At 47.8% G+C, this 24,493-nt stretch overlaps 1 protein-coding gene across 3 annotated transcripts in view; it reads right to left on the bottom strand.

The window, feature by feature from the left end:
• LSAMP (limbic system associated membrane protein) overlaps positions 1-24,493 on the bottom strand; it is a 1,007,497-nt gene that overhangs the window by 147,043 nt on the left and 835,961 nt on the right. For all 3 annotated transcript variants that reach the window (XM_049824646.1, XM_049824645.1, XM_049824647.1), the window contains one exon: positions 16,210-16,442. In XM_049824646.1, coding sequence (XP_049680603.1) covers positions 16,210-16,442 — 233 coding nt within the window. The remainder of the gene's footprint in view (positions 1-16,209; positions 16,443-24,493) is intronic.

Raw genomic sequence — 24,493 nt, 5'->3', positions numbered from 1 at the left:
TTTGCAGGGTGTTTTTGCACCTCAATCCAATCCAGGACACCCCAGCACTAGCCTGGAATACATCAGGAGCAACTTCTGCGAAGTCAGTGAAGTTGCATTGATATAAACCACCTCTCAAATACTACACCTGCCACTGCATTATCATTTAGCCAGGATTTGCAGATCTCCGCCCTTTAAATTTTAGCATATTTGTGTTTGCAGCTTGCTACAATTCTACTTGTATTGATCGATGTCGCTGGAGAACAGCGAGGAGGAAGCCACGGGAGAAAGAAGGGCCGGGACGCAATCACTCGCGTGACAAGGTTCCTGGGGAGGCCTGGCAAGCCACACGGATATTGCTCACTTCATTTCGATACTTCTGTATACTAGCATGGACACACGCGTGCACGCACATATGTCATCCACTACCAAAAGTATCGCTTCCAGTCTAAACGGCTTGCTTTATTTTCCCCTCTCCACTCCCTCTGCTGCTCATTAAAACTCAGCTCTCCTACCTACAATGGTGAAGAGTCAGCAGGCTGCCCAGGTAGCATTAGCTAATGGGAACTGACAGCCTGCCACCATTTTCCAAAGGCTTATGTTTTTGATATCTGCCTGTCTTCCAGCCTGACTAATTCTATGGAAGACTTTTATCACAGGGAGATTGACCTCAGGCAGGAGACATTTCGTGTCACCGAACAAGTGAAATGAAGACACGATGGGGATGGCAAGAACTCACTCGCAGCAAAAGGGAAGGAGAAGAAAACTGATGTATGACAAGAATACCTGCTTTACCACGGCAGGCAACTCGGTGATTGGTCCTCTAATGAACAAATTCACTGAAGACTCTGAACTGTGGCATGCTTTGAGACCCTGTAAGAGGCAACCTTAATTGATGATAAACTAAAATACCAGTCAAGTTATGAGAAGCATTTTCCCACTGATTTACAACACTCTGGATCCAATTAAAGAGTTCCTCCTTCCCGCTGCCAGCTAGTGCCTCATGAGGTTTGTAGGCTGCCTCGCAATGACTTACGGGGACACAGTCTGGAATACCTCTGTACTTGGGTTTTGGCACAGTCATTTTTACTACAATTTATCGCAGAGATGAGGAAGTAAAAAAATGTAAAAATGTTCACAGCGTGGATACCTGTTCGTACTTACAGAAAGTAAACAATGCTGTTAGTGTATTTGCCTGCTGGGGTGCTGTGTCCCACAGGAGCTTTAGTCTGGAGGACTAGCTATCCTCTTTATTTCCCAAGCTCAACATCCCTGGCTGAACTATGTTCCTCAAGATCCACTTCAACCTCCTCTCCAAGTGAATGGCAGATCCATCCCAAGAATCTCAATTTCTTCCCATTCAAGGCTTCTGAGGCTGCCATAAAAAGAAAAAGCTATTCATCCAAAAAAACCTACATTCCTTCTCTCCCTGCATGGTGTCAAGTGTGCTCCAGTTATGCCTTTCAAAAAAATCAGGTCACTCTGCTGTTAGCTCTATAGTACTGGGTTGGAAAGCTCCTGGGAAGGCATGACCGTACAACTCCTAAGAGCTCAGGACAGCTCTTTCTGTCAGTGGTCTGAGCTTCCCCTTCCAGAACAAGCCAATAGGTGAGCGTACCAGACCAAGGAGGAACAGAAACTACAAAAAACTAGGAGGATTAGCATCCACGACAATTTCCTATTTCACGTGGTCCCTTCATGTCAGGCACCATGGGTGCATTTTGCCTCTGAGTCCCCTCTAGATCCTAAAGAAGCCTTCACGCACCTAAAGCTTATGTGTAGCCAAGCAACTGCCCCTTGTGCGGAGCTCCAGATCAAAAATATCAGCGAGGATGGATACAAGGCTTTTACCTCCCCCGACTTCTCTGCAGACAGATGAACGCTATCGCCACTTCCCTCCCACCTACCTGAACGTGCCTGCATTGTACTTAACCCGTCTGTTAAGAGAGAGAAGGATCTCTACATCAGTTATTCTGCTTTCGCCTATCAGTTGGATTTACTGCATTCCCAAGGAGACATGATGCCTCCTAGATGAGCTTCTGGCAGATACATACAAGACGTTTACCCTTATAGATCCTTTCCCTCAGGCTGGGTGGCACAGTCAGCAGTCTCAGTTTGCCCTCATTAGCAGCTACTGTGCAGTAGAAACCGTCTGAGTTTGCAACCTTTCATCAAGATTAGGTGTTCACTACTTCATTAGTAGGCCAGCAGACACATAGCAACATATATGGTGCATCAAAAGCTGGAATTTGCTTCCTTAAAGAGGGCTATCACTCAGAACGGGCTGTAACGATCTTTGAAGAGGCCAAGTGCCCTGTAGCAGCGATGAATAAGGAATATCCAAGTGGTTGGGTAGAGCTGCAAAGCTGCAATTCAAATTCATGCAATGCTGAAGGAGGCCTATCTCTGGGACAGTGGTTTAAGCTCATCTTGAGATAGGGGAATTGGGGCTAGAGTAGAAGAGAAATTGTATTTTTTGTATATTACCCAACACTGTTCACTCATCCCTGCAATCATCCAACATGCCCTAATTGCTTCAGTATGTCCCTGCAAAACAGAAACTGAGAGTGACTTGGTAAGAGACATACAAAGCCACAGATCTAAGATGTACACAGAAGCAGTCGTCCAATAACGATGACCAGCTGTCACAGGCAGCAAAAACCTCCTGGCAGTTGGCACCGGTGAATTTTCAAATACCCGCTGGTCACTGCTACCCCATTAATCATGGGCACTTTGCCCAGTCCACATTCCTGAACAGCTTTTTTCTTTCTCTCCCCCCTCTCTCTTCCTCACAGACTTCTAACACAGTTAATAAAAAATTTATCAGGGCAATGAAATAAACAGCAATTTGATTTGATCTGGGAGCCAAAGAGAGAAGAGTTTCTGCTGTTCAGGTGCAGACTCGGGAGTTTCTGCAACTGCTGGCAGGAACGTGCCCACAAAACCAATAGGATCAGAAAAATGGAGATGTAGCGGGTTTGGGTTTTTTTTAGGGGGGTTGTTGGTTGGTTGGTTGGTTTGTTTGTTTGAAGGGACTGGAAAGGGCTGGCAGGGACACTAGTCAGCAGTGTGCTCCTGAACCCCAGGAAGAAGAAGGTAACACTGTGAAATCCGTAAGGAATGATGGACTTTGCAGCACCAGAGATGGAAACAAGCATGGCAGCACCCAGCACTGATATGCAACGGTCACTGCAGCTCCCAAGAACTGCGGATGCAAATGACTAAATAACTGGAGTTTCTTTTTGAAATTTTATATAGCTGTCCCTTCAGGGAGAAGAAAGAAGAGAGGAAGAAGCACTTGGGTCTAACACTAGTGATGTCTCAAAGGAGTACGAGGACTAGAGAGACAGGGGCAGCATGAAATCCAGGACAAAAATGGAGTACCCTGGAATAGTTTGGGCTAGAACAGCATTACTCATCCAGTGAAAAATCTAGGCTGTGCCTCAGGGCTTTGCTGGGTTGGTGGCTCTGGCAGCGGGAAGTGCAGAAATCTCTTCAGGGGAGTCCCTTACCCTTTGGCTCAGTGGGGAATGGCAGGCAAGAGTATCCAGGCAAGGAGATGGCAACCTTCCACTGGGAGAGCTTGCACGAATTTATGTCAGGCTTAAAGCAAGAGATATGGAAGGGAATGCAGCTGGCCATTGCGAGGACACGTAAATTTATCAGGGCTTATAACCAAAACTGTTATCCAGTGTAGAACAGATTACAGACTAAAAGAAAAGGTATTGTTATACTATTTAAAGTCACGCAGTCCAGCTTACGGCAAGAGGAAGAGTCAAGTCCAGTCAATGCTGCTGAGGAGACAGTATTAGATTGTGGGTAATGCCGGAGTCTCTAGAACTAATCTCTTACACAGTTTAATCTTCCCTGCATAGACATACATGGTGGGTTCATGTCACCAAATTTTAGACATTGAAAAGTTTGCTGTGTAAATCCGAGGTAGTCATTCACATTCCTCCTGTAGTCCGAACAGAGAAACAGGGACTTCCAGAGGATGATCCATCACATTATCTCAAGGCAGACAGCAGAAAGAGTAAGATGCCAACTTCTCCCAACAGGCTACAGATGCGGGCCAGATGACTAGCTTAGACTTGTGCTATGAACACTTAGGTGTCTAAGATTAAGTGTGATGAATCTCACCTGTGGTATACAACTTCTGTTTGCATGACTAAGTGTCCGTACAGACCAGAGATGCAACACTTTAAGAGAGTTACACTTAAAAGACTAAGTGACAGAGATGTATATCTCCGGACTTGGATTTTAGTCCTGCCTCTGATAGGACGCCTGTGCAATTTATCTAGCAGCACCACGTACACACCCTGGATTTGTTAAAACGTGGTGAACCTTTTATGACCTTGGATGGCTGTGTCTCTACTGTCAATGCGGTTTGTTCTCTTTTGCTCCGGAGAGCGAACCACAGTCTCTCAGTTTTGCTCCAGTCCTTTGGACAGCCGTGCACACAAACGTCAGATCACTCCCAGGCTCTTTCCTGGAATGAACTAGCGCATCCCCTCTCAGAGGAGGAGCAGGCACAGCTGACACGGACAGCCCGCTCCAGACACGCAGACAATGCCAAGTTCGGCTTCCTCGACCTGCGAAAGTCCTCCAACTCCACAGGCCCTGGGCTTTCAAATTCCTCCATGCGCTCCTGTGCCATGTAACACACACTCTTGGCATCGAGTTATAAAAACACCGGTCTGCCAGACTGTGTCCCAGCCTTCTTATTATTTCAGGCACTTTTAACCAGAAAACATAAACTAATCAACCAAAAAAGAAGCATGTCTCAGGGCCACGGGGGCACCACAGGGAGCACGGAGGAGACCAGGCCCTCCATCAGTGCCCAAGGCAGCGTGGGCATGATCTATCCGTTCCAAAAGGTAGTACCGTCAACTAGCATGAACACAAGCCAGTCTATGCCATCTGGCCTGAAGTCCAGGGCTTTCTCTGATACTATCCACAGAGGGAGTATAGGCGTAACCATGGTGTCAACCTCAATTGCAAAGATGGCCCGCAGGCTTTGCACAGCTGTAAATATTCTCCTGGAAGACGGTCATGCCACGAATTTTCTGAAACATATTCACAATAGTTAAAAACACAGTAGGAGAAGCAGTTGCTGTCACCCTGTTAACGCTCCCCTCAAACATGTTAAAGAGGGGTGGTCTCCCTATGAACTTCTGTTCTTAACCTCTTTCCTGTAGGTCAACAAGTGGATTAATCTTTCAGGTAAAATCATGAATTGGGACCTCTATGCATTCATAATCCCCAAGATCATCGCTGGATTTGTATAGTCAAGGCCATAAGGCTTCTACCTTGCAAAGTCTGTTCTGTGGTTATTTGGGGAGATTTATCCTACTTCTTTGCAAAGAACTTTTTTTTTTTTTTGCATACAAAACAGGAACATACCCAAAGGTCACATTCCCATCAGTCTAACAAGGGGACGATCATTTTGAAGAGACTCTCCAGACTACAGCTGCTGCTGCGGCACCTGCATGAGGGCCATGTGGAATTCAGGTTTAGGATCTTGCTTCTTGCCTTCTCTTTACTCTGTGTGTTTTACTTTGCCCACACATTCAAAGGGAGTGTCTCCTTACCTTATTAGAGGCAAATGGCTTTTCTTGTAAAGCTTACAGAGAAGACTCAGAAAGAAATAAAGAAGATAATAGGCTGCCAGAGGCCCAGTTTATGCACCCCAAAAGTAATGAGTCATTCCAATTAAATTATTTGCCCTAAATTAAAACTTATCAACAAAATCCAATTCTCATTTCATTAAAGAGGACCTCCCTAGTTATCTTTTTCTTTTTTTTTTTCCCCACAGATTTTTTTTTTTTTCAGAGGTAACCTTCATGGAATGGGAATTAAAAATGTAGTTGTAGTCTACTTTTCTGTTTAAGGAGCCATAAAAGTTTTATTTTTTAAGAGCTGTTCCTCATTCTTATATGTGTCCACATAATAAATTCAGATGTTCCTAGAAGATTCTATGGAAGACCAGAGAAGTACAAGATCATGCCATCAAATAGACGGTGTAAGGGAAATCTGACACATGAAGAAGGAGGGAATTTTAAAAGTAGCGTTGCCCAAGCCTCAGCAGCCTCAGCCTTTTGATAACAAAACCGAGAAAGCTCACAACCCCCATCTGGGGATCTCCAAAGGGTCTTTCAGAAAAAGGCAGGCAGACAAACGATGGTACTCCCAATGGGTCTTTGAGAAACAAGCCTATCTTTTTATCATAATCTCAGACTTTCACACGCCACTATGACTTCTGAAGCAGGGCTTGGTTCTCTCTACCACAGGTCTGCCCGCTGACAGCCTGAGCTGTGACAGGCAGAGATCCAGCGCCGCCGATGAGAGAAGCCACGTGCTCCTGCTCCCGCCGACGGCCCACGCCAACCTTTGTTTCCTTCCCAGGAACAACCTTTCTCCTGTTTTCTGTTGGAGATTAACACTTTTTAACCTAATAGTTGTTTTTTTAAAAGACATATTCAAAAGCTGTGGCTGGATTTTGAGAAAGTGCTCCCTGTCTGAATACTCTGTAAATGGAAGCCATATGTCTAAGTATCTGTTTCTTTTTTGTCTATTTTGTTGTGTGCACATTTGGCAAGTTATTTTTTCCCCTTAACTATCACATCTCAGGCTTTATTAAACCAAGCTGCTATTCTGTTATTTTGGAGGGTTTTTTTCCCAAGCAACTGACTACTGACATTTTAGCGGCTATGCAGGAAATGTGATATTAAGTCATTATTTTCTCAGAATGTTTCTTCGCTTTCTGGTGAGTACGGAGCTGCTACTCGGGTAGCAATTCCAACGTTTCTAAAGATAAAAAGAAGAGCTGGAGCTCTGAAAAAAATATCAAAATCCAAACCCTGAAAACCTATTACTTAATGCAATTTATCATTCATTGTTCTTGCGGAAAGCAGCCGGAGGCTTATCCCACAAGACATAGCAAGCATACACACCAAAAAGACAGACTACACATCCGTTCAGGAGTGATGAGGGCCAGCAACTGGATAGAGAGAAATGGTGGGAGCACACGGTTACCACCGGTCGGCTGGGCTCAATACACACCATGCAGACACAAGGATGCGGTATGAAGGCACAGCACAGCCACCATGCCTACCTGCTTTCCCCGCTCTCCGAATCCTCAAGTGACTTTTAAAAGTGACTTGAAATGAAAAGTGACTTGAAAGTGACGTACTGTCTCCTTGTTCCCTGCCCCCAAATGCCAATTTCTTTCTTTCTGTAATTAATTCATATTAAATAGTGAAATGGAAAGCTCTTAAAGTAGGAAATAAATTTGCTTTTTTCTACAAGTCTTGATGTTGTTTTTGAACTGCTGGCTCAATTTAGGTTGATTTTACAATCTGTTTCTAGGCAATTCCAATTTCAGCTGAAATCTTGGCTCCAATGAAGCAAAATTCCCTTTAATTTCAGTGGAATCAAGATTTTGATCCAGGTTCTCATCCACTAACACAAAGCTACGATGAGTGTAGACAGTAACACAGCAGCCAAAAACACAGAACATGAGCTGGTGGACCCCAGGAATCTGGAATTTCATCCCATATGGAGTTTTGAGCATGGCAGATTTGCAGTATCGACTCCACTGGCATCAGTGAAACAAGAAAAACAGACAAAAGGAACACACTGTTCCACAAATGCTGGAATTAGCAAGGCCTGGCTTACCGCAGCTACGTGTCCTAGGTCCTGATGCCTCATACCACGGAAAACCTTCCAAGCTCTTGACCAGTTTTAGTCGAGGTGGCACCTGGCATGTGCTTGGCTCCAAACCACCCTGCACCCACACAGCCTTTACGCACCTCACGGGTGAGGGATGCAGGAGGAGACTGGGGGTCTCCCGGTGGGAATTTGAGGGGCAGGAGCTCTTGCTGGGGCAAGGGCACGGCAGGTATGAGGGCTGCTGGAGCGAGCTGAGCGGAGGACTGCCAAGAGCAGGCAAACAGCATGACCACGCAAATAAACCCATACACACTTTGTTTCCTTAGGAAGCCAAGCTACTCCCAGTATCTCTAGGGTTCAGATATAATAAAAGCTCAACTGAGCAAACCTCAACCTGGCGGTAAAGCTATGGAAAAGGTTGATCTGAGACAGAGAAATGTGGAGCATGATTAACCTTAGCTTTTATCTGTATTGCAAGTAAAAAGAGAAGCTGATCCTTTATGTTTCTAGTGGAGACTAGCTATATATCTTTTCTCATTATTTTGGGTTAGAAATCCAAAGCTTCAGATCAGACCTCTTTGAGAATTTTTTTAAAACACATTTTTGCTCATTTTCAAGCTACTAAGCAGTTACAGGCCTGCTATGTAAAATGAATGAGATATTTATTCCTGGTTATACTAGCACTTTTTTTCTGCAAAAAGATCTTAAGAGGCTGTGGCAAATAAATTGTTCGCTCACTACTGACAAGACACTGGCCATCATGGAGGCCATTGCTCGACACTGGTCAAGCAATGACTTAGGATGTCCAAGGGTCTATACCCTGTTGTGGGCAAATTGCGTCAAATTTCAAGGCTCGCAACAGGTCAAGCCAACTCTGTTGCGCTACCACGGCCACTGCTTTTTCAGCAGTGGGAGCAGGAACACACTTGGCTTTACAGTTAATGGTTCTTTGCACTTTCTCAAGGGCTAGCAGACTCAGTGGTGGGACTAAGGTTCTTGCTGTGGTTGGAACTGAGAGCAAAATATTGTCCCCACTCCACTGTCTTACAGTCCAGGCTAGGACTTGGGACAGCAGATGGAGACAACCAGGCCGAGAAATAACAAAGCAAAATCTTTCACAGCACTGGTCTGAATCTAGAATCAGCTGATCAGACAAAATAACACAAAATCAGCTGATACTGCTCTAAAGAGACCACTCAAGCTAAGCTGATTTATATCACTAAGGAGTCGGATTATCATATCAAGATCCTTCCTCCCAGCCATAGGAAAGCATTCCATGTATTTTATGCAATACTTCTTTCTCCGAAACGAGTAAACATTTTTTGAAGTATTCTGTTTTTGTCTCCTGCCTGCACCTGCAAAGCAAGCACCAAAATATTTCCAGAAAAACCTCCTGATTTATGCACTAAGAAGTGCTGAGATCCAGCCTATATAACAGAGCCAAACCCTATGCTGCATAGTAACATTCCAGCCATGCCTGGAGATAGGAAAACAGAAGTTCAGAGGCATCAGGACGCTATGGGGAGGCCATAAAAATACTGGATGGGGAGCGGCAGGAAGTTCCTTGGTAACCTATGAAACACCAGCTGCAGTTTTCTGCAATTTATGAGTTTGGGCAAAACAAACCAGCGCAGAAAACCTAGAAAGATTGCCACCAATACTACTGTGTGCCCGAAATTCTGGAATTATTTTGCTGGTAGGAAATTACGGTCCATGGTAACAGTGGAAGGGGGGCAGCAAGATCTACTGTGCTACAATTCCCCAAGATGACTCTCTGCTCTCTCAGCTTATTTTCCCCATCAAACTGATCCGCTGTCACTTCCTTCTGAGCACACTGGTCCTGTCTCTCCCAGTCCCCATAGTAATCTGAATTTATCTCCTTCCTCCAATCTTTTCTTCTTCTCCCCCACCGCTCCCAGTAAAATGATCTTTTTTCTTCCTCCCAGAAAATTCATACTCCCATGTTATCTCATTATTCTTTGCAACAGCATGCCAAATTCGCTGTCATTTTCCCACTGGGGCTATGTCCTGAAAAAGACAAAGTGGTCTGTGCTCATTCTTACCTACTGCAGACTCCCTGGAATTGAAAACACTACAGCGTTAGTGCTCAGAAAGATCCCTCCGAATTCTGGGCTCTGCGCCCACAAAGCGGGGAAGCAAACATCTCTCGGAGAACAGCATCTGACTCCAACATCCTTATTGTCTGGCTAGCAAAGGAAAAATAGCTTCAGCTCTCTTCAAACCGCTCTGCTTCCAGTGCTGGCCGAAGAGGTGGGAAGGCCAGGCATGCCAGGGAAAGGCAGGATCCCACCACAGCTCTGCTGAGCTCAAAAGCAGCCCGGCTCTGGCCTCCCAGCAACCCGCCGCAAGCCACCAAGCCCATATTCTGGCAGGGAGTAAACTCCGGCGGGGAATGACAGAAAGGGGTCTGGAAAGACTAAAAGGATGCCTGGAACCATATGGAGTGCTCACCCTGGGCCCCCCTCTGCAGCCAGTGGAGGGACACTGACAAGTCCACTGGTCAATTCGTCTGATGAATTTTGGATGGCTACTTTAGGATGAGCTGGCCTGTGTCTGAGAAGAGCCTGCTTCTCCTCAGTAATGCCAAAGGAAGTCCAAGGTGACCCAATCCTGCGGTAACATCTACATGTGGTGGGATGATGCCACTCTGGCTCGTTGCCTCAGGTCCCAGGCTGGTGAGAAGCAGAAGTTACCTCCACCTAATATCCGACTTGAGGCTCCTCTAAAACACGCTCACGTGTCTTGTTCCAGTTCTGCCCAGAAACCCTTCTCACAGTCCCGAAGCCTAAAGCAGCATCTTTCCCTATCGCTGTCCCCAGCAATGAGGGCAAGGGCTGAGCGGACGGTGGACAACACCCTCCATCCCCAGCCCTCGACCCAGCTCTTCCCGAGGGGCTCGCTGGCAGAGCGATGCTTATGCAGGAAAAGAAGCCTGGCTGGCTCCAGCTGCCTTTCTGGGTAAAGGATTTCTCTCTGCAGTGCTTTCACCCTGCACAAAGTCCTTGAATTTCAGGGGAGTGGCCTCAGAGGGGGCACAGCTAATTTACCACGTAGAGTTAGTAATAAATTTTCTATGGTTAAATCCCAGCAACAACAAATACATCCTCACACCCCTTTGAAACAACGAATGGTCAGTCTGCATCTTGGCAAGCAAGGAGCTTTACAAAGGCGGTGCATAATGGAGAAAGGCTACACCCTGTGGTTCTTTTCACACACTAATGCCTATCAGTTTGAAAGAAAACTATAGGATTTAGCCTTTAGCTGCTATACTTTTCACTTTGAGTTTGTGATTAGGGCTGGGCAGTAAACAAGAAGTCCTCTTTGTGAAAATTTGCTGCTGACGTTTCCAAATTTGTTTTTGTTTTGCCAAAATGACAAAGCCCTTTTGATCTTTTTTTTCATGAAATAAACATTAAAACAAGGGAGAGCCCACATTCCTTGAACAGCCAATAAGTGGGAATTGCAAGAAATGTTAGTAAGCCTGCAGGAGCCCCGGGCTCTGAGAAAAAACGTGAACGTGAGTTTTCCATACCTCAGCTGAATGCTCTAGCTTTTAGACAGGCTGTGGCAACGCTACATCTTTTTCCCTTCCCAATTTTGACCAAAAAAAGCACCTCAGACCTGTAAAACCTTCCTCATTAAATTTTAATCAAAGCCAAAACGAGTGAAATGCTTTCGTTTCACTGAAAAGTTCCCAACCATCACAGCGATGCCTTGCTGTAAAGGCTCTGGACAGCAAATACAGCAACCATCTGCTTGCTCCTAGTTGAAAGTTATTCCTTTAGCCTGACTTGGACAGGCCTAAGTCTTTATTGCAGAAACTTTTAAACCCCATGCCTGCTAAGATCTCTACGCCTTTGTGCCTGTGGCCCTGATGAGACAAGTAAGGACTACAGGGATTTCTCCACCGCTATGCAATGCCTGAGGAGTGCTTGAGGATTTAGCCCTACAAGAAGAAGAAACAAAGGTAATGCTGGGAAAAGGGGCAACCACCGCATCCCCGTTACGACTCATTCTCCTGGAACAAGTCACTCAACATACTGGAACAAACAATTAAACGTCCCATTTATAAGCACCTAGAGGATAATAATACAGTAAAGGAAAAAATAAGCAATGTACTTTTGGCAAGCACACATCACGTCATGCCAGCTTCATTCCGTTTTTTTGGTAGGCTATTTAGCATAGCAGATAATGCAGGAGCAGTATGAGTGATGATGTGATATATCTTGACTTCAGAAGGCCCGACTGTCTCTTGAACAAGCTAAGAGAATATGGCGGATGTTAAATCACCATCAGGATGCTTCGAAGAGCCGCAATCAACAGATCGCTATCCGCCAGGGACGGAGGTTTTAGTGGGTTGCTGCCACAGTCGGCTTTTGTGCCCTGATCTCTTCAATGCTTTAATTAACACCTTCATGATGGAACAGAAAAAAGGCACCTGTCTTTTGTCGATGACACCAAGTTGGGGGCAGTTGCAAGCGCTTTGGAGACCAGGATCGTAAGTAAACTGAAGAAGTGATCTCCGTGGATTAACCAACCAGATGGCATCCAACAACAGCGAGCACAAAGCGCTACGCTCAGGAAGGGGGGAAAAACAATTAATGCTCAAATACATGCAGGGGATGAGCTGCAGACTGTGCTGCAGCCCAGTAACAGAGGGTTAGAAAGCAGCGGAGAGACTGAATAAGCGAAAGGAATGAGGCGCTCTGATTAAAAAAAAAGGTAAATCTCATCTCATTCTGGGGTTAGGTAAGTGAAGCATGATATGCAAAACACGGCTGGTACTTTTATCTGCACGACTGAATCCTGAACTGGAACTCTTGCTTTGGTTTTGGACAGTACACTTAAGGAAACATGTAGACAAATCAGGCGGCAGTGAAATACATATGACATAAGAGTCAGAAAACATGACCTGCGAGAAGCAGTGAGCCTGTTAAGCTGGGCTAGAGACATCTGAGACACAGGCATTAATGGGCTTCTAGCAGATAAAAGGTAGTTTTGAGGAAGAGGAGGAGAAATTACAACCACGTGTCTTGGAAGGACCAGAAATAATTGGCAGCAAAATCAATTTGGATCATATATTCATAAAAGCTTTCTGAGTGCAAGGAGAGTGAAATAATGGCCATGCACTGGCTACGCGGGCATCTTCAAAAAACTACGTGTTAAGGGCCGCCACCGTATAGCTGATCTTGTCTCACTACAGGGGGAAGGACCAGACCACCTCTTGTGGGTCCTTCCAGCTCTTTGCTCCTCTGATCAGATACCAACAGAAATATCTGGGGTAGTAAACAGAAAGACGCGCTAGCAGGCACGACACCCCAGCTGAAGCAGCACGAAATGCTCTGAGCGTGGTGGCGGTTCAGAGCGGTCTCTTCGTGGGGTCACCCCAGTGCAGAGAGAGCAGTATCAGCATCTGGGAGCAACGGAGCTGGGCAGAGACAGCTGCCCCCGCTCCAACCCACCCTGCAAGCAGTGCTGCCCACCCGGGGCAGAAAGACAGAAGAGATGCCCACGGTTATACGAATGAATCTTTTGACAGTGAATGCCTACTTCCACCTACCAGCAGTTGGCTTTAAGTTTGAAAAAGAGGGAAGACTTATGACAAGGACTTTTTCTACTTGTAGCTGTCTATCCAGTTGTGATTTTTTTTTCTTAAGTGTCGTTTCATTACTCCCTTTTTAGACCTGAGAGCAATCCCATCAGTGCACGTACAAACTTAAGGGAAGAAAAGGAGCAGACCGAGCAGGCTGTCTACGCAGAGACTGGCGCTGGCTGACAAGGCAGAATTGGCTCTTCCCTTGGAAATACTAAAGGACACGGGCACACACATCGGAGAGGGGATGTCCCTCTTTCTGCGATATGCTCCTGCAGCTCTGGCCAGCAGAGCTCACCCCAGGGAAAGGTGATTTTCTCAAGGGAGGACAGGACCAGCTCCTAGAATGCAACTCCATTAGCCTGCAGTGATCTAAACACAGCGAATCCTTTGGATACACCAAAGCCCATCTATTTCAGGCGGCACTGTGGACACAGAAGCGGTCTTCTCTAGTTATTATGACTCCAACACCGCTCCAGTATCTGCCTACCTGTCTGTTAGTCTCTGATACAGCTATTCCATTTGTTTCTGGGGGTAATAGGGGCTGGGTTTTCACAGCAGATATACAGGATGAGGGAGTTGAACCAAGCTAGCAGGAGTCTCTGACCCTGGCTTGTTTCGGTTTTCCTGGGCTCGTGCAAAGGGAATCACTGACCGTCATTCCAGAAATCTTCCTGCCAGATTACCACGCAGATCAGTTGACCGCCCTGTTACTTAATTTTTCAGGAGCTGTAATTTTCTTTTCTTTATTTATTTTTACATTTGGGATGCCCAGAGCTTTACATAGCCGATATTTTTAAGCTTATGAACACAAAAGCAAGAGAAGTAAATAAACTACATTAAATAAATAAAACCAAAAGTCTTAGCATGACTCGCTATGCAAACTCCTTTCATTTGTACTAGCGGCAGACTATTTTTCAGGCAGACAACCTGCAAATCTGAGAATAATAATAATCAATACGAGAAAATGATACTCGGAGAGGAAAGGGATTATTTCCTGACGTATACTATTTTCTAATGAATTAGTTTTATTAGTTAGGAGTATTTCAAATTAATTATTTATTAGTTTTAAACTAGTAAAAATATGGTTTAAAATGATGAATGAGTCAAACTATTCTAAACTGTAAAGGATTTTTCATTTATATTTTGCTTGGGTTTTTTTACCAGATGAAATTTAATTTTAGAAAAATCAAAGCTATGAGTTTCACCTAATTATAGGATTACAGGACCTGGGGCTTTAAAAGTAAGCACGATATCACAATGGGTCTTTTCCCAAATCTGTGGCAGGCATTTAGAACAAAGATTATCCACAGATACGTTATTTACAAGCGTGCAGAGTTTAGGTGTGCCAAAACCTGAATTTTCTCATCCTCAGAAAGGTGGCAGTAGTTCAGATCTGGACACCCACACATTTAGGTGAAAGCTAAGCTAGAGAACTCAATTTCGCTGCTTAGGCCCGTATCTAATAGGCACAAATAAAATTAATAATACATGCGCGTGGCTCTCAAATTCATTCGTACCTATATTTTTCTTGACAGGTAAATGGAAATTGTATGCTGTGAGATTTTACCAGCAATAAACCACCTACAGCCGGTTAGCTATGCGCCGCTATAGCGAGCAAAGAGGCAGGGGACATCTCCAGGGCTGGCGAGTGCATTTCACGCCGGGCGCGCTCCAGCGAAGACCCAGACAAGCCGGGAGAGCTGCTGTGCGGGCTGGCGTGTGCTGCTCGGGGAGGATTTGGCACAAGAAGACAAACCAGGAGCCTTCTGTCTCACTGCTCTCGCCTATAAAGCATCACCTCTGACCCTAGGTCTGGACTTCACCTCGCACATAAACACTCGGTATGTTCGTTAGCCCCCAGCTTGCCCAGTAATACCAGCAAGAGGAAGAGTCCCTTCACGCATGCCTTTATATCCAGAGCGATTCAAAGACTTGCTGGGGGAAATAAAATCCGCAGCCTTTTGGGTTACTAGACAAATCAGGAGAAATAACACACTCCTGCCTGAATGATAATGTAGAAGCTGAACATATCTGTAATATGTATCGAACACATTCATATGTACCTATCTATCTAAGCTGCTCTATAAATATTTTAGATAAATAGGCAGATAGACAGAATGGCGTGAAGATTAAAAGCAAAACAAAACAAAACTGAGTACGCTTGCTCATTTGGTATTCTGGTCTGGACAGGATGGAACAAGTAAATTCCATAATGCCCTTACCAGTAATTGGTGAACTCCTTAATGTGTTTACTCTCTGTTATACCACGAATGCGGGCAGACAGATAGGACGATGCCGGTTCAGATCGCCAAGTTTCCAGTTCCCTATAACGCACACAGGAGGAGGGTAGCTAAAAAAGGAGAGGGCAACATAAGGTACGCGGCAGCTATCTCAGGTACCAGGTTTCACACATGCATAGCGACAGCGCACCCTGCAAACCGATGACCCAGCACAGAAAAACACCCAGGAAAATTAATTCCCCAGCCTTGCAAAGAGTTGACAACGGAAGGCCAAAAACCACAGCACAGTAGCTTGTTGACACAAGAAAAAAGAAAGGAAATCTGAGGAAGGAGGAGGCGAAGAAACCAAAGGACTGTCTGGGAAGAGATGAGGCAAGCACGATGTTCTGACAAGTGTCATTATAAACAAATGCTTTCCCCTCAGCGCCAGAACAACTAGAGCCAGGAGCCAGGTCTGCATTATACTAGAATATGTCTTGGCATCATTGGTATCCCCTGCTCTGTCACCGCTTTTGAAAGGACAGACTGACAGCAGAGTAAAGCCACGCTGCGCTGCAGCGGAAGGGGACGATCCTGCTGGCTCCTTTCGTAAATGTAAGCGATACACAGGCTACGGACACCGGGGTTTCTCTAAGAAAGATACAAATCCCTCCACCCACTGTGTCTTTTGCTCTTTACTCTCCTCTCAGGCATGTTGCTTACCTTGCACAATCAAGTAAACCTGGGAAGTCTTGGGGTGATGCTGTGTCTGCACTGAACACGTATAGGACCCCTCATCGTAGACATCCACTTTCTGGATCCGCAGGCTGTACTCCAGGGGGTTTCTCTTCTCCAGCTCTACTCGAGGGTCCAGGGACCACTTGTCTTCTCCAGCAAAAATGATGCCGGAACGGTTTAACCAGGCCACCTTGGAGCTTCTGTCTTCTACATAACACCTGCAGAAGATGAGAAAAGTGAGGGGAAAGTTAACAAGCCTCTCCATCATCTCCATTTTGTCCCTTCCCTTTACTACTTTGCTCAGAAACTCCGTAGCATGCTCCCGCCTTGCCAGTGAACCGCAGCATCTCCTCACCATTGCTGCCCCACAGCCGTGTATTTCACAATGATTTTTTTGAAGGGTTTCAGGAACCTTTGGTTCATGAAACTATGGGATTTGGGGCGGCCGTGCCTCCTCTTCTCTATTCCTTTTGCCTGTGGCCTACACCTACACCAAAAATGACTTTGGAAGGCCACAAGAGATCCTGGTCACCAAATCCCTTCTAACCCTGCCAACGGGAAAGGTCTGAAGGAGTTCTTCCCGTGCTTCTCCCTCACCTTCAAAAGTTCAGTATACAAAAGATTTACATTCCCAGCCCCCTGCCAGCCTGGAGGGCAAAGGCTCAGGGTTCCAGCTTTGTCAGCTCAGGGTACAGCTGCTGCATCCCTCAGCTTCAGCAGCGCAAGGGGAGGGAGCTGTAGTGTATCTTCCCTCTCCGTCCCTCTGACAAAAAAGGGCTTTGTGGGAAGAGGGATTCACTCCTCAACCACCACCTTCCTAACACCCCCCCCCCGCCTCGCCGATGCACATCTGTCTGCAGGGAGGTGCGGGTTTCAGGCTGGGAAGGAGAGGGTGTCACCGCCATCCCAGTGACACACACGCACGTCCTGTGAACATCCCAGGTGACACGGGAGAGGAGGAACGACGGCTAGAGCTGGGAGGCAGAGGAGCAGCAGCAGGACCAGCAAGTCCCATAGCCCTGCTTGCCAACCGTTGCAAGGCAGAGGACGGACTAACCCTGTTGCAACTGCAGGACAAGCATTTTTGCTCCTTGACAGAGAGCAGAGAAGGTTCTGCGAAGATAAATGCATTTTTGGCCGAGGCACCCGCTCTGTACCACTTCCCACCTCCAGAAGGTGGCTTGCACAGGAGAGATGAGGAGATGCCAACAAGGAGGCACACCCTGCTCGCTCTCAGCTGTGTCTCATTCGAGGGTCCAGGGCTGAAGAAGGCATGGGGACATAACTCCTCTTTGACACTGGCAGCCGTACCCACCAGGGCCCGGCTCAGGCTGCGAGGCTTTGCCCTGCAGCAGCTCACACTATGTTTGTTCTGCGAATAAACAGGGAAGCTCAGTCTCCAGAGCTGTTGCTCCTTCACCTCTCAGAGCTCCGCACGCAGCCTCCTGACATCCAAATAACCCAGCACCTCTCCCCACCACTATTCATGCATATGTTGTATTTGAAAGAGAAAAGAGAGAGGATAAAGAGTATTGCTTCAAGATAAGACAAATATTTGACGGTAGGCTTTCATGCAGCCTCTTAGCACGGGGCGGACATTTTCCAAGTTCTTCTATTTGAATACATTTCATTCATTCTGTGCTGCAGCTGCCGTCCCTTGCGACGTGACCCTACCCTTATGGCCGGCACCTCTCACCTCCTCCCTTTTGCATGCCCATGGATGCTCTCCGACTTGTTCTGGGGTTACTTGTGGGCAGGAGAAAAGCCAGCCTGCATGGGCATCGATGGGAGGCACGCCATGCTGCTGGCCAAGCTGGAAGCAGCTCTGTCTGATCCAAGAAACATTTATTTTAGAGAGCAACCCAACAGACCCTGGCCAGCACCACCGCCATCCAGCCGAGGGAGGAAAGCGAGGGTCTGCTTCTCAGGCCAGAGCCCACCCTCCCGGCCAGGCAGACTTTTCCCTGAGGTGAGCTGAGCTGTGACCGGTGTTGTTTTTAAAAAGCTGCTCTTTGTAAAAAAACAGAAAGGGGCAGGGGAATCCACGAGCAGCCGCTTACACGTAGAAACCAGCACCACTGTGACGTGGCGGTGCCCCAGTTTAGTTGGCCACCCCGGGCCACCACCAGCGACGGGAGCTGGAAGCAAGGACGCGGAGAGGGCTCTGTGCCCCAGGGCTGGGAGCAATGGGCCTGCAGGGACACCCAGACTGTCTCCAGAGCCGGCTGCCTTCGGATCACCAGCCTTCTTGCAGACGCATTTCTGCGTAGTCGTAACGGCACCGAGAATCAGGGGTTAGGTCTTTTCCAAAGCCCCTCTCTGCACATTTTGGATTTGCAAAAATCCCGAGGGGGACGGCGGTGAGAAGCTAAGCAGATTAACAGCCGAAGCTGAAGTCAGTGGGAGCTGAAGTTTCTCAGTCACTTCTGAAAAATCCCCCAGCATACCTATCAGTGCTGCTGGGCACCAGCAGATCCAGCACGCCGCACCAGCCCCGCCGGGCTGTTTTCCAGACCTAGGCTGCAGTGCTACGTGATACAGCGTGGCACCCCGTGGCTCTGCCCCGCACCCAGTCATTATGGAGGTAGCAAAGATGCCCCTGAGATGTCCCTCGGGTCAGTAACAGCTCAGCGGCATGGTGGGAGCAAAGCCTTGTCCCCTCGCTCCCGCAGGGACACTCACCCGGGGATCCTCCCTCCTCTCTGCTGAAGGGAAAATCTCTGCTGAAGGGAAAATGTGGTCATAACCTGTCCTACACCCCCCAAGGTCAGCCCTAGGATGGTGGTCAATAGCTACAGTCAGACAACCTTGCAAGTCCCCCTGAAATAAGTTGGTGGGTGCTACGAAAATAAAGCGAGGAGGAGAGAGAAGGAGAGGGAAAGGAGGAAAACAGGAAAAGTAAATGAAATGGAGTTGAGCTGCTCTGTTCAGCATACCTATTCCTCTCCAACTGTCAGGGAAAATCAATGTACAAATGTGGAATTTCCAAGTCCTGGAGTGCTCTGAACATGCATCCATGTGGATGATGCATCTCAGTATGTCCGTCTGCACACACGCACCCTCTTAGTCTGCCAGAGACGCCACCCAGCTGTATGGATCACGCTTTAATAAGGATTTATGGTGATGATTTTCACAGTGTAATAAGTGCTAATTCAATACTAATAGAATATTAAATGGCACGTTAACTGACACTTTAACTGCAATGCAATAGGAGCATGGCATCAGCAAGATATCAAATGACTCTTATCGTTCACTAATAATCAATAATCAAGTTCACAGAGACAGTCAAACGCTTTTCATTAGGCTTATTGAAAGCGTTACCATCAGCATCAGCGAACGCTAATAAACGATCTGCAATCCATCCATTTTGCTTTTCCTTACGGTTTCAGGTGTCATTTCTTGACATCTCTGACGCTGCTAATGAGAGGACCAGCTAGCGGTGGTGGTCGTGTCCTGCACGATCACTGCAGGGACTCAGGAACAGGATTTTAGCACCAATTCGAACCACAGACGGACAAAAAAAATCTTGCTGCCGTGCCCCTTTAGCCCTCCTTGCCCTCTCGTAAACAAACATAGCAAAGTTTGGCACTTGCGTTTTTTTAGTGACAGCACCATTTTTAGCTGCTACGGATGCATTTCCAGTTCTCGCACAGAGACTAACAACCACGTAACAACCAGCCAGGAGAGGATGGTTGGATACTGGACGTGGAGAAAGGAACCCGGGCTATCCTGGCGTGTCTCCCTCAGCCTCAGTTTCCCCACGCGCAAATGCGGACGACGGGGCTCAGCCGTGCCGCGGTGGGGGGGGGGGGGGGTGACGCTTTCACCATAGGAGAACACTTTGGGACCTCCAGTAGGAGCCATTGCCTCGAATGGGAGGGAGAGCTGCCCACCACCATTCCCAGTCCCTGGATTTCAGACTGGGGGGGGCACATCTGGCAGCATACAGACGGGGAGGGCAGGAGCCGGGAGCGGGCCCTGCTGCTCCCCCTCTCTCCTCCCATGCTTGCCCACCTAACACGCAGCGTGGGGCCAAAGCAGTGCTCCCACAAACCTGCCTTCGTAGGGTCCGAGGTAAACTCCACCTGGGCAGGGGAAACCTCTACTCCTAGCCCCAGCGACTCGGCGAACAGACAGGCATGCTGCTGAGAGGCGGCATGTAGTAGGAAAACGCTAGCACGGGCTCCAACAGCCAGGGTGGGGACTGCAAGGGGTGAGGAGGAGGAGGAGGAGGATGCATGAGAGCTGGGGGCTCACCAGAGCGCTTCTTGTTCTGCCTCAGGGAAGGCAGCACAGCAGCTACGGCCCTGGGCTACGGAGATGGAGTGGGGGTATTTTATTGCCTTCCTGGGGGGGTCTTTTGGGGGTAAGTTTAGTGTTTAGAAGGGGTGGCTGATATTTAGAGCCTGCAGTGATGAAGAGGCAGGAAGGAAACCCAGGAGGACCTGGTGAAGCTGTAGTTTAAATGATTACTTTAACATGGTGGGGATTTTACAGCATTATCGATGATGTATTGGGTCGCCTTGAACTCGCGATAATTATTCGGGGGGGGGGGGGGGGGGAGGGAGTATTGTTGTTGTAATTCCAAATAAATAATTTTTTTTACAGCAGACCCAATCCCACAGTTCTCTGCCAGAGCCCTGCTAGTGAGAAGAGGCGAGCTGATAGGATTAATGAAATGCCGCGTGCTGTTTCACCAGCAAGCCACAGCTTTTACCTCATTTGGGGGAAAAATAAATAAATAGTGTGGTTTCGGACTGCATTTTCTGCCTTCCTTCTCCAAAGCACGTCATGGCGACAGCTCTGTGTCATAATTCCCACACTGCTCTTTAATCATCTGGTGTCTGTTAACCCTTTGATTATCTCTTCTGTAAGACAATCTGTGCAGCAGGCCACAGCTCGGCAGCCTGCTGCACACGCAATTAAGCACCTGAAACCCACGCCATCGCACTCACCGAGGGACACGGCCCCCTTTCACCGGAGGATGCCACAACCCACCCCGGATCAGATCTCTTGCCTCCCCCTTGGGTCTGTGATGAGCCTGCTCTAATCTTCTCACTTCACACACGCTCGCAGGATCCAGCTAACAACTTCCCCTGCTGTCCTCTACCCCCGGCAGCAAAATAGCAAGAGGGAAAAAGAGAGAAGGATCAAACACGGCTTGTTCGGCACAAAGCAACGTCAGCTCCCGGCTGTCAGCTCTGAACGTGCAAGACAAATTCTCCGTTGTGTTGCGAAGTATGATCCCGGAAAGCTAATGCGGTGGTTAAACACAATACCGCTTGCAGCCTTGCGAGGAAAGCTCAAGAGCAAATCACGCTCGTGCTGATTCGTCTCGTCTTCTTGTGCTCTTCAGTCCTTCCCTGAGCGGAGAGCAAGGACCCGAACACAGCGATGGTCAACCCAGGGGGGGAAAAAGAGCCCAGCCTCTCTGCTACGCCCCAGCAGGGACGTGGGCAGCAAGGGCTAAGGGCCGACCACGGTCCTACCAGCCCTGACCCTCCCAGGCAGGGTGCTCGGGAAAAGAGCTCAGCCGGACCCTGCAACGCCACTGCGGTGCTGGACCCTGCCAGCATTTCAAGAGCAACGCAGCGCTGCCGCTGCAGCAACCAGCTCCCTTTCCCCGGTGTATGGTCCCCACCAGAGGAGTACGCTGGTGGAGCACACAGTCCAGAGGAGTAACGTAGGAGTTGTCGGCCCTGGGGGGGTCCCGCTATTCCGGATCAGGCTCTCCTCAGCTGGAGATACTGCAGAAGGCGGGTACAGCTGAATGTATCTTCAACTCTGCGACAGCAAGGGCCCCCCGAGTGGATGGCAGTGGGAGACTGCATCAAGCGAGCGTCTGAAACCTCCTTTCAGCCAAGCACCCGAAGCCTCATTTTACCAAATTTGAGTACGCATGGGTGTGAGGTGTTGCTCAAACTTCTCCTTCTCCTCCTTGCTGCCATTGCTCCTCTCTTTCCTCAGCCTGGTCCTGCTGCTGCTCCTCTCCTGATGGGTCACTGCGAGAGAACGCTGCACCAAAGCGGGACGGATTCCCAAAATGTGGCATAAATAGCTCCTGAGCCACCACCGCCAGCATGCTAACACAGGCCCTCGGAGGGATTTAGAAAACTACTGCTCAAAGCCAGTCCTTTGCTGGAAAGCTGGCAGGAGGGGGAAACTGCCGCATCTGTTCAGCCCACGCTTTCTTTCAGCCATATTATGCTGTGACCTTGGTTGTCACACCTGTCTGCAGCTCCCTGCGTATCTTGGCACTCAGGTGGCAATTTGGGGCCATCCTCCTGTTGGGGCGGTGCAGGGCTGATAGGATGCCCGCACTTCTGCTCATCCTCTTTAGTAAATTGCCACTTTGGGAGCGCGAGGCTAGGACGGGCTTCCCAGGTCAGGGAGCCCCAGCCTCCGTCGGCATGGCCAGCTGTACCTTATCATCTTTTTCAGAGATGTACTTCATTCCTACTTAAGCCTACTGCATTTGGGGGGGACGGACCCTCCCCCTGCTTCGTACGGCAGGCTGTTCAAAGTCTTTCTGCTCTGCTGATTAGAAACTTTTTTTTCTAATTCTAAGTCTAGATTTATTCACGGCTGGTTTATATCCATTCCCTCTCACACCACCACCATCCTTTAGCTTAAATAGCTCTTCTCTCTCCCGGGTGCTTATCTTCCAGCATGTTCACAGAGAGCAATCATATTCCCTCTCAGCCTTCATTTTGCCGGGCTCAACAAGCCAAACTCTCCTAGTTTCTTCTTGTATGATAGACTCTCCATTGCCCTAAACATCCCAGTAGCCCTTCTCAGCACCTGCTCCAGTCTGAATTCTTCTTTCGTGACCAGAATTCGTACCCAGCTTTCTAGATGAGGACTCCCCAGTGCCTTGTAGAGAAACGTTCCTATCTCACTCTCTCTCCCATCAACTCTTTTTAATGAAAGCAAAAAGAATTGCAACCAGTGAATATGACTATCAGTGCAGAACTGCTCATGTGCTGTGAGCATCCTCGTCTCTCAGTCCATGTGATACGCATGGAAAATGAAACCCAAGGGAATTCATCAAAAATACACCAGCCTAAAAAGACAGCTAGCTGCGCAGGCTCTCACTAGCAGACACACAGCTGGTCTCACATGGGTTTTCTTTCTGTTAAAATGACTATTTAAGAGTATAAGTTCCTGTTTGCAGAGAAAAAAACAGAAATCAAGCCCCAAATTATAGTAATTGTTATGCCAGTACTCTCCCGGGGTGGATGTAACTATATCAGAATAAGAGAACTTACACTGGCATGATTTATTGCTCTTCCCATCTTCTGGGGATCAGTATACCTGCATAAACAACTTCAGTCCACATCCATTCCAGCAGAGGTACCTTCTTAACAGTATCAATACGAGTTGCTACGAACAAAGTTAACTCCATCCCAGCCACATCCCAGCACGGTTTAAAACTTCAAAATACAGACAAAGACTCAGGCTGAGGCCGACCACCACGGTGCCGGGTTTTCCTGTATCCCACCAGACCTAGGAAAAACCCTCCATTTCTTTACAGCGTAGTCGGGAAACCCTTGGATGGCTCTTTGCCCACTCCGAGGCGTGAATCTGGAGCGACTTGTCTCCAGTGACAGGGCTCCTGCCAGAGGAGACGTGCTCCTCACGTGTGCGCAGAGGGCCTGAACCGCTCTCTAGCTGATGCTCGCAGAAATGCCAAACGCTCTGACAGCTTGCATCAGGGTCTTGCACCGCGATCAGTCGGGAGGATGAGATTGCTGAGGAAACAGACGCCCAGCTCCCTCTTTCCCTTTGGAATTAGCCAAGGACTCGACAGTGTTCCTTTTTGGTCCAGCCAGAAACCTGGCTCTGGTTTTGATCCAGCGTGATTAGGTGATGCTCAACAGCTATTGATCGTACAGCTTTAGCGAAACGCCCAAGCAGGAGCGTATCCCTTGCTCTGCTGTCCGCGGCTTCCTGCAGCGCCACGGGGGTCCTGCACCGTCAAAAGGGGAAACCAGGGAATAGCGGAGGTGATGCGAATAGCAAGAGGGAACACTGCCAGATAATTTGCCTTTTGGTTGCACCGCCCTTACACTAAGGGCTCTGGGCTTAAGCCATCACTAAGGCAGGGGCTGACATTTAAAAAGTACCTGCAGTCACTTAGGAACTGAAGTTCACTGAAAGACAATAGTAATTAGTCACTTAAGTGAATGGGATATTGGCTTTTATGCCAAATTCGTAAAAGGACTGGAAACCAAACAGCTATTGGCGAGTTTCTGCACCTTTAGGTCTT

The sequence above is a fragment of the Accipiter gentilis genome, chromosome 21 (genome assembly GCF_929443795.1).
Source record: "Accipiter gentilis chromosome 21, bAccGen1.1, whole genome shotgun sequence".
Taxonomy (NCBI): Eukaryota; Metazoa; Chordata; class Aves; order Accipitriformes; family Accipitridae; genus Astur; species Astur gentilis.
The sequence above is the reverse complement of the archived record's forward strand: the minus strand, read 5'-3'. Positions and strand labels throughout refer to the sequence as shown.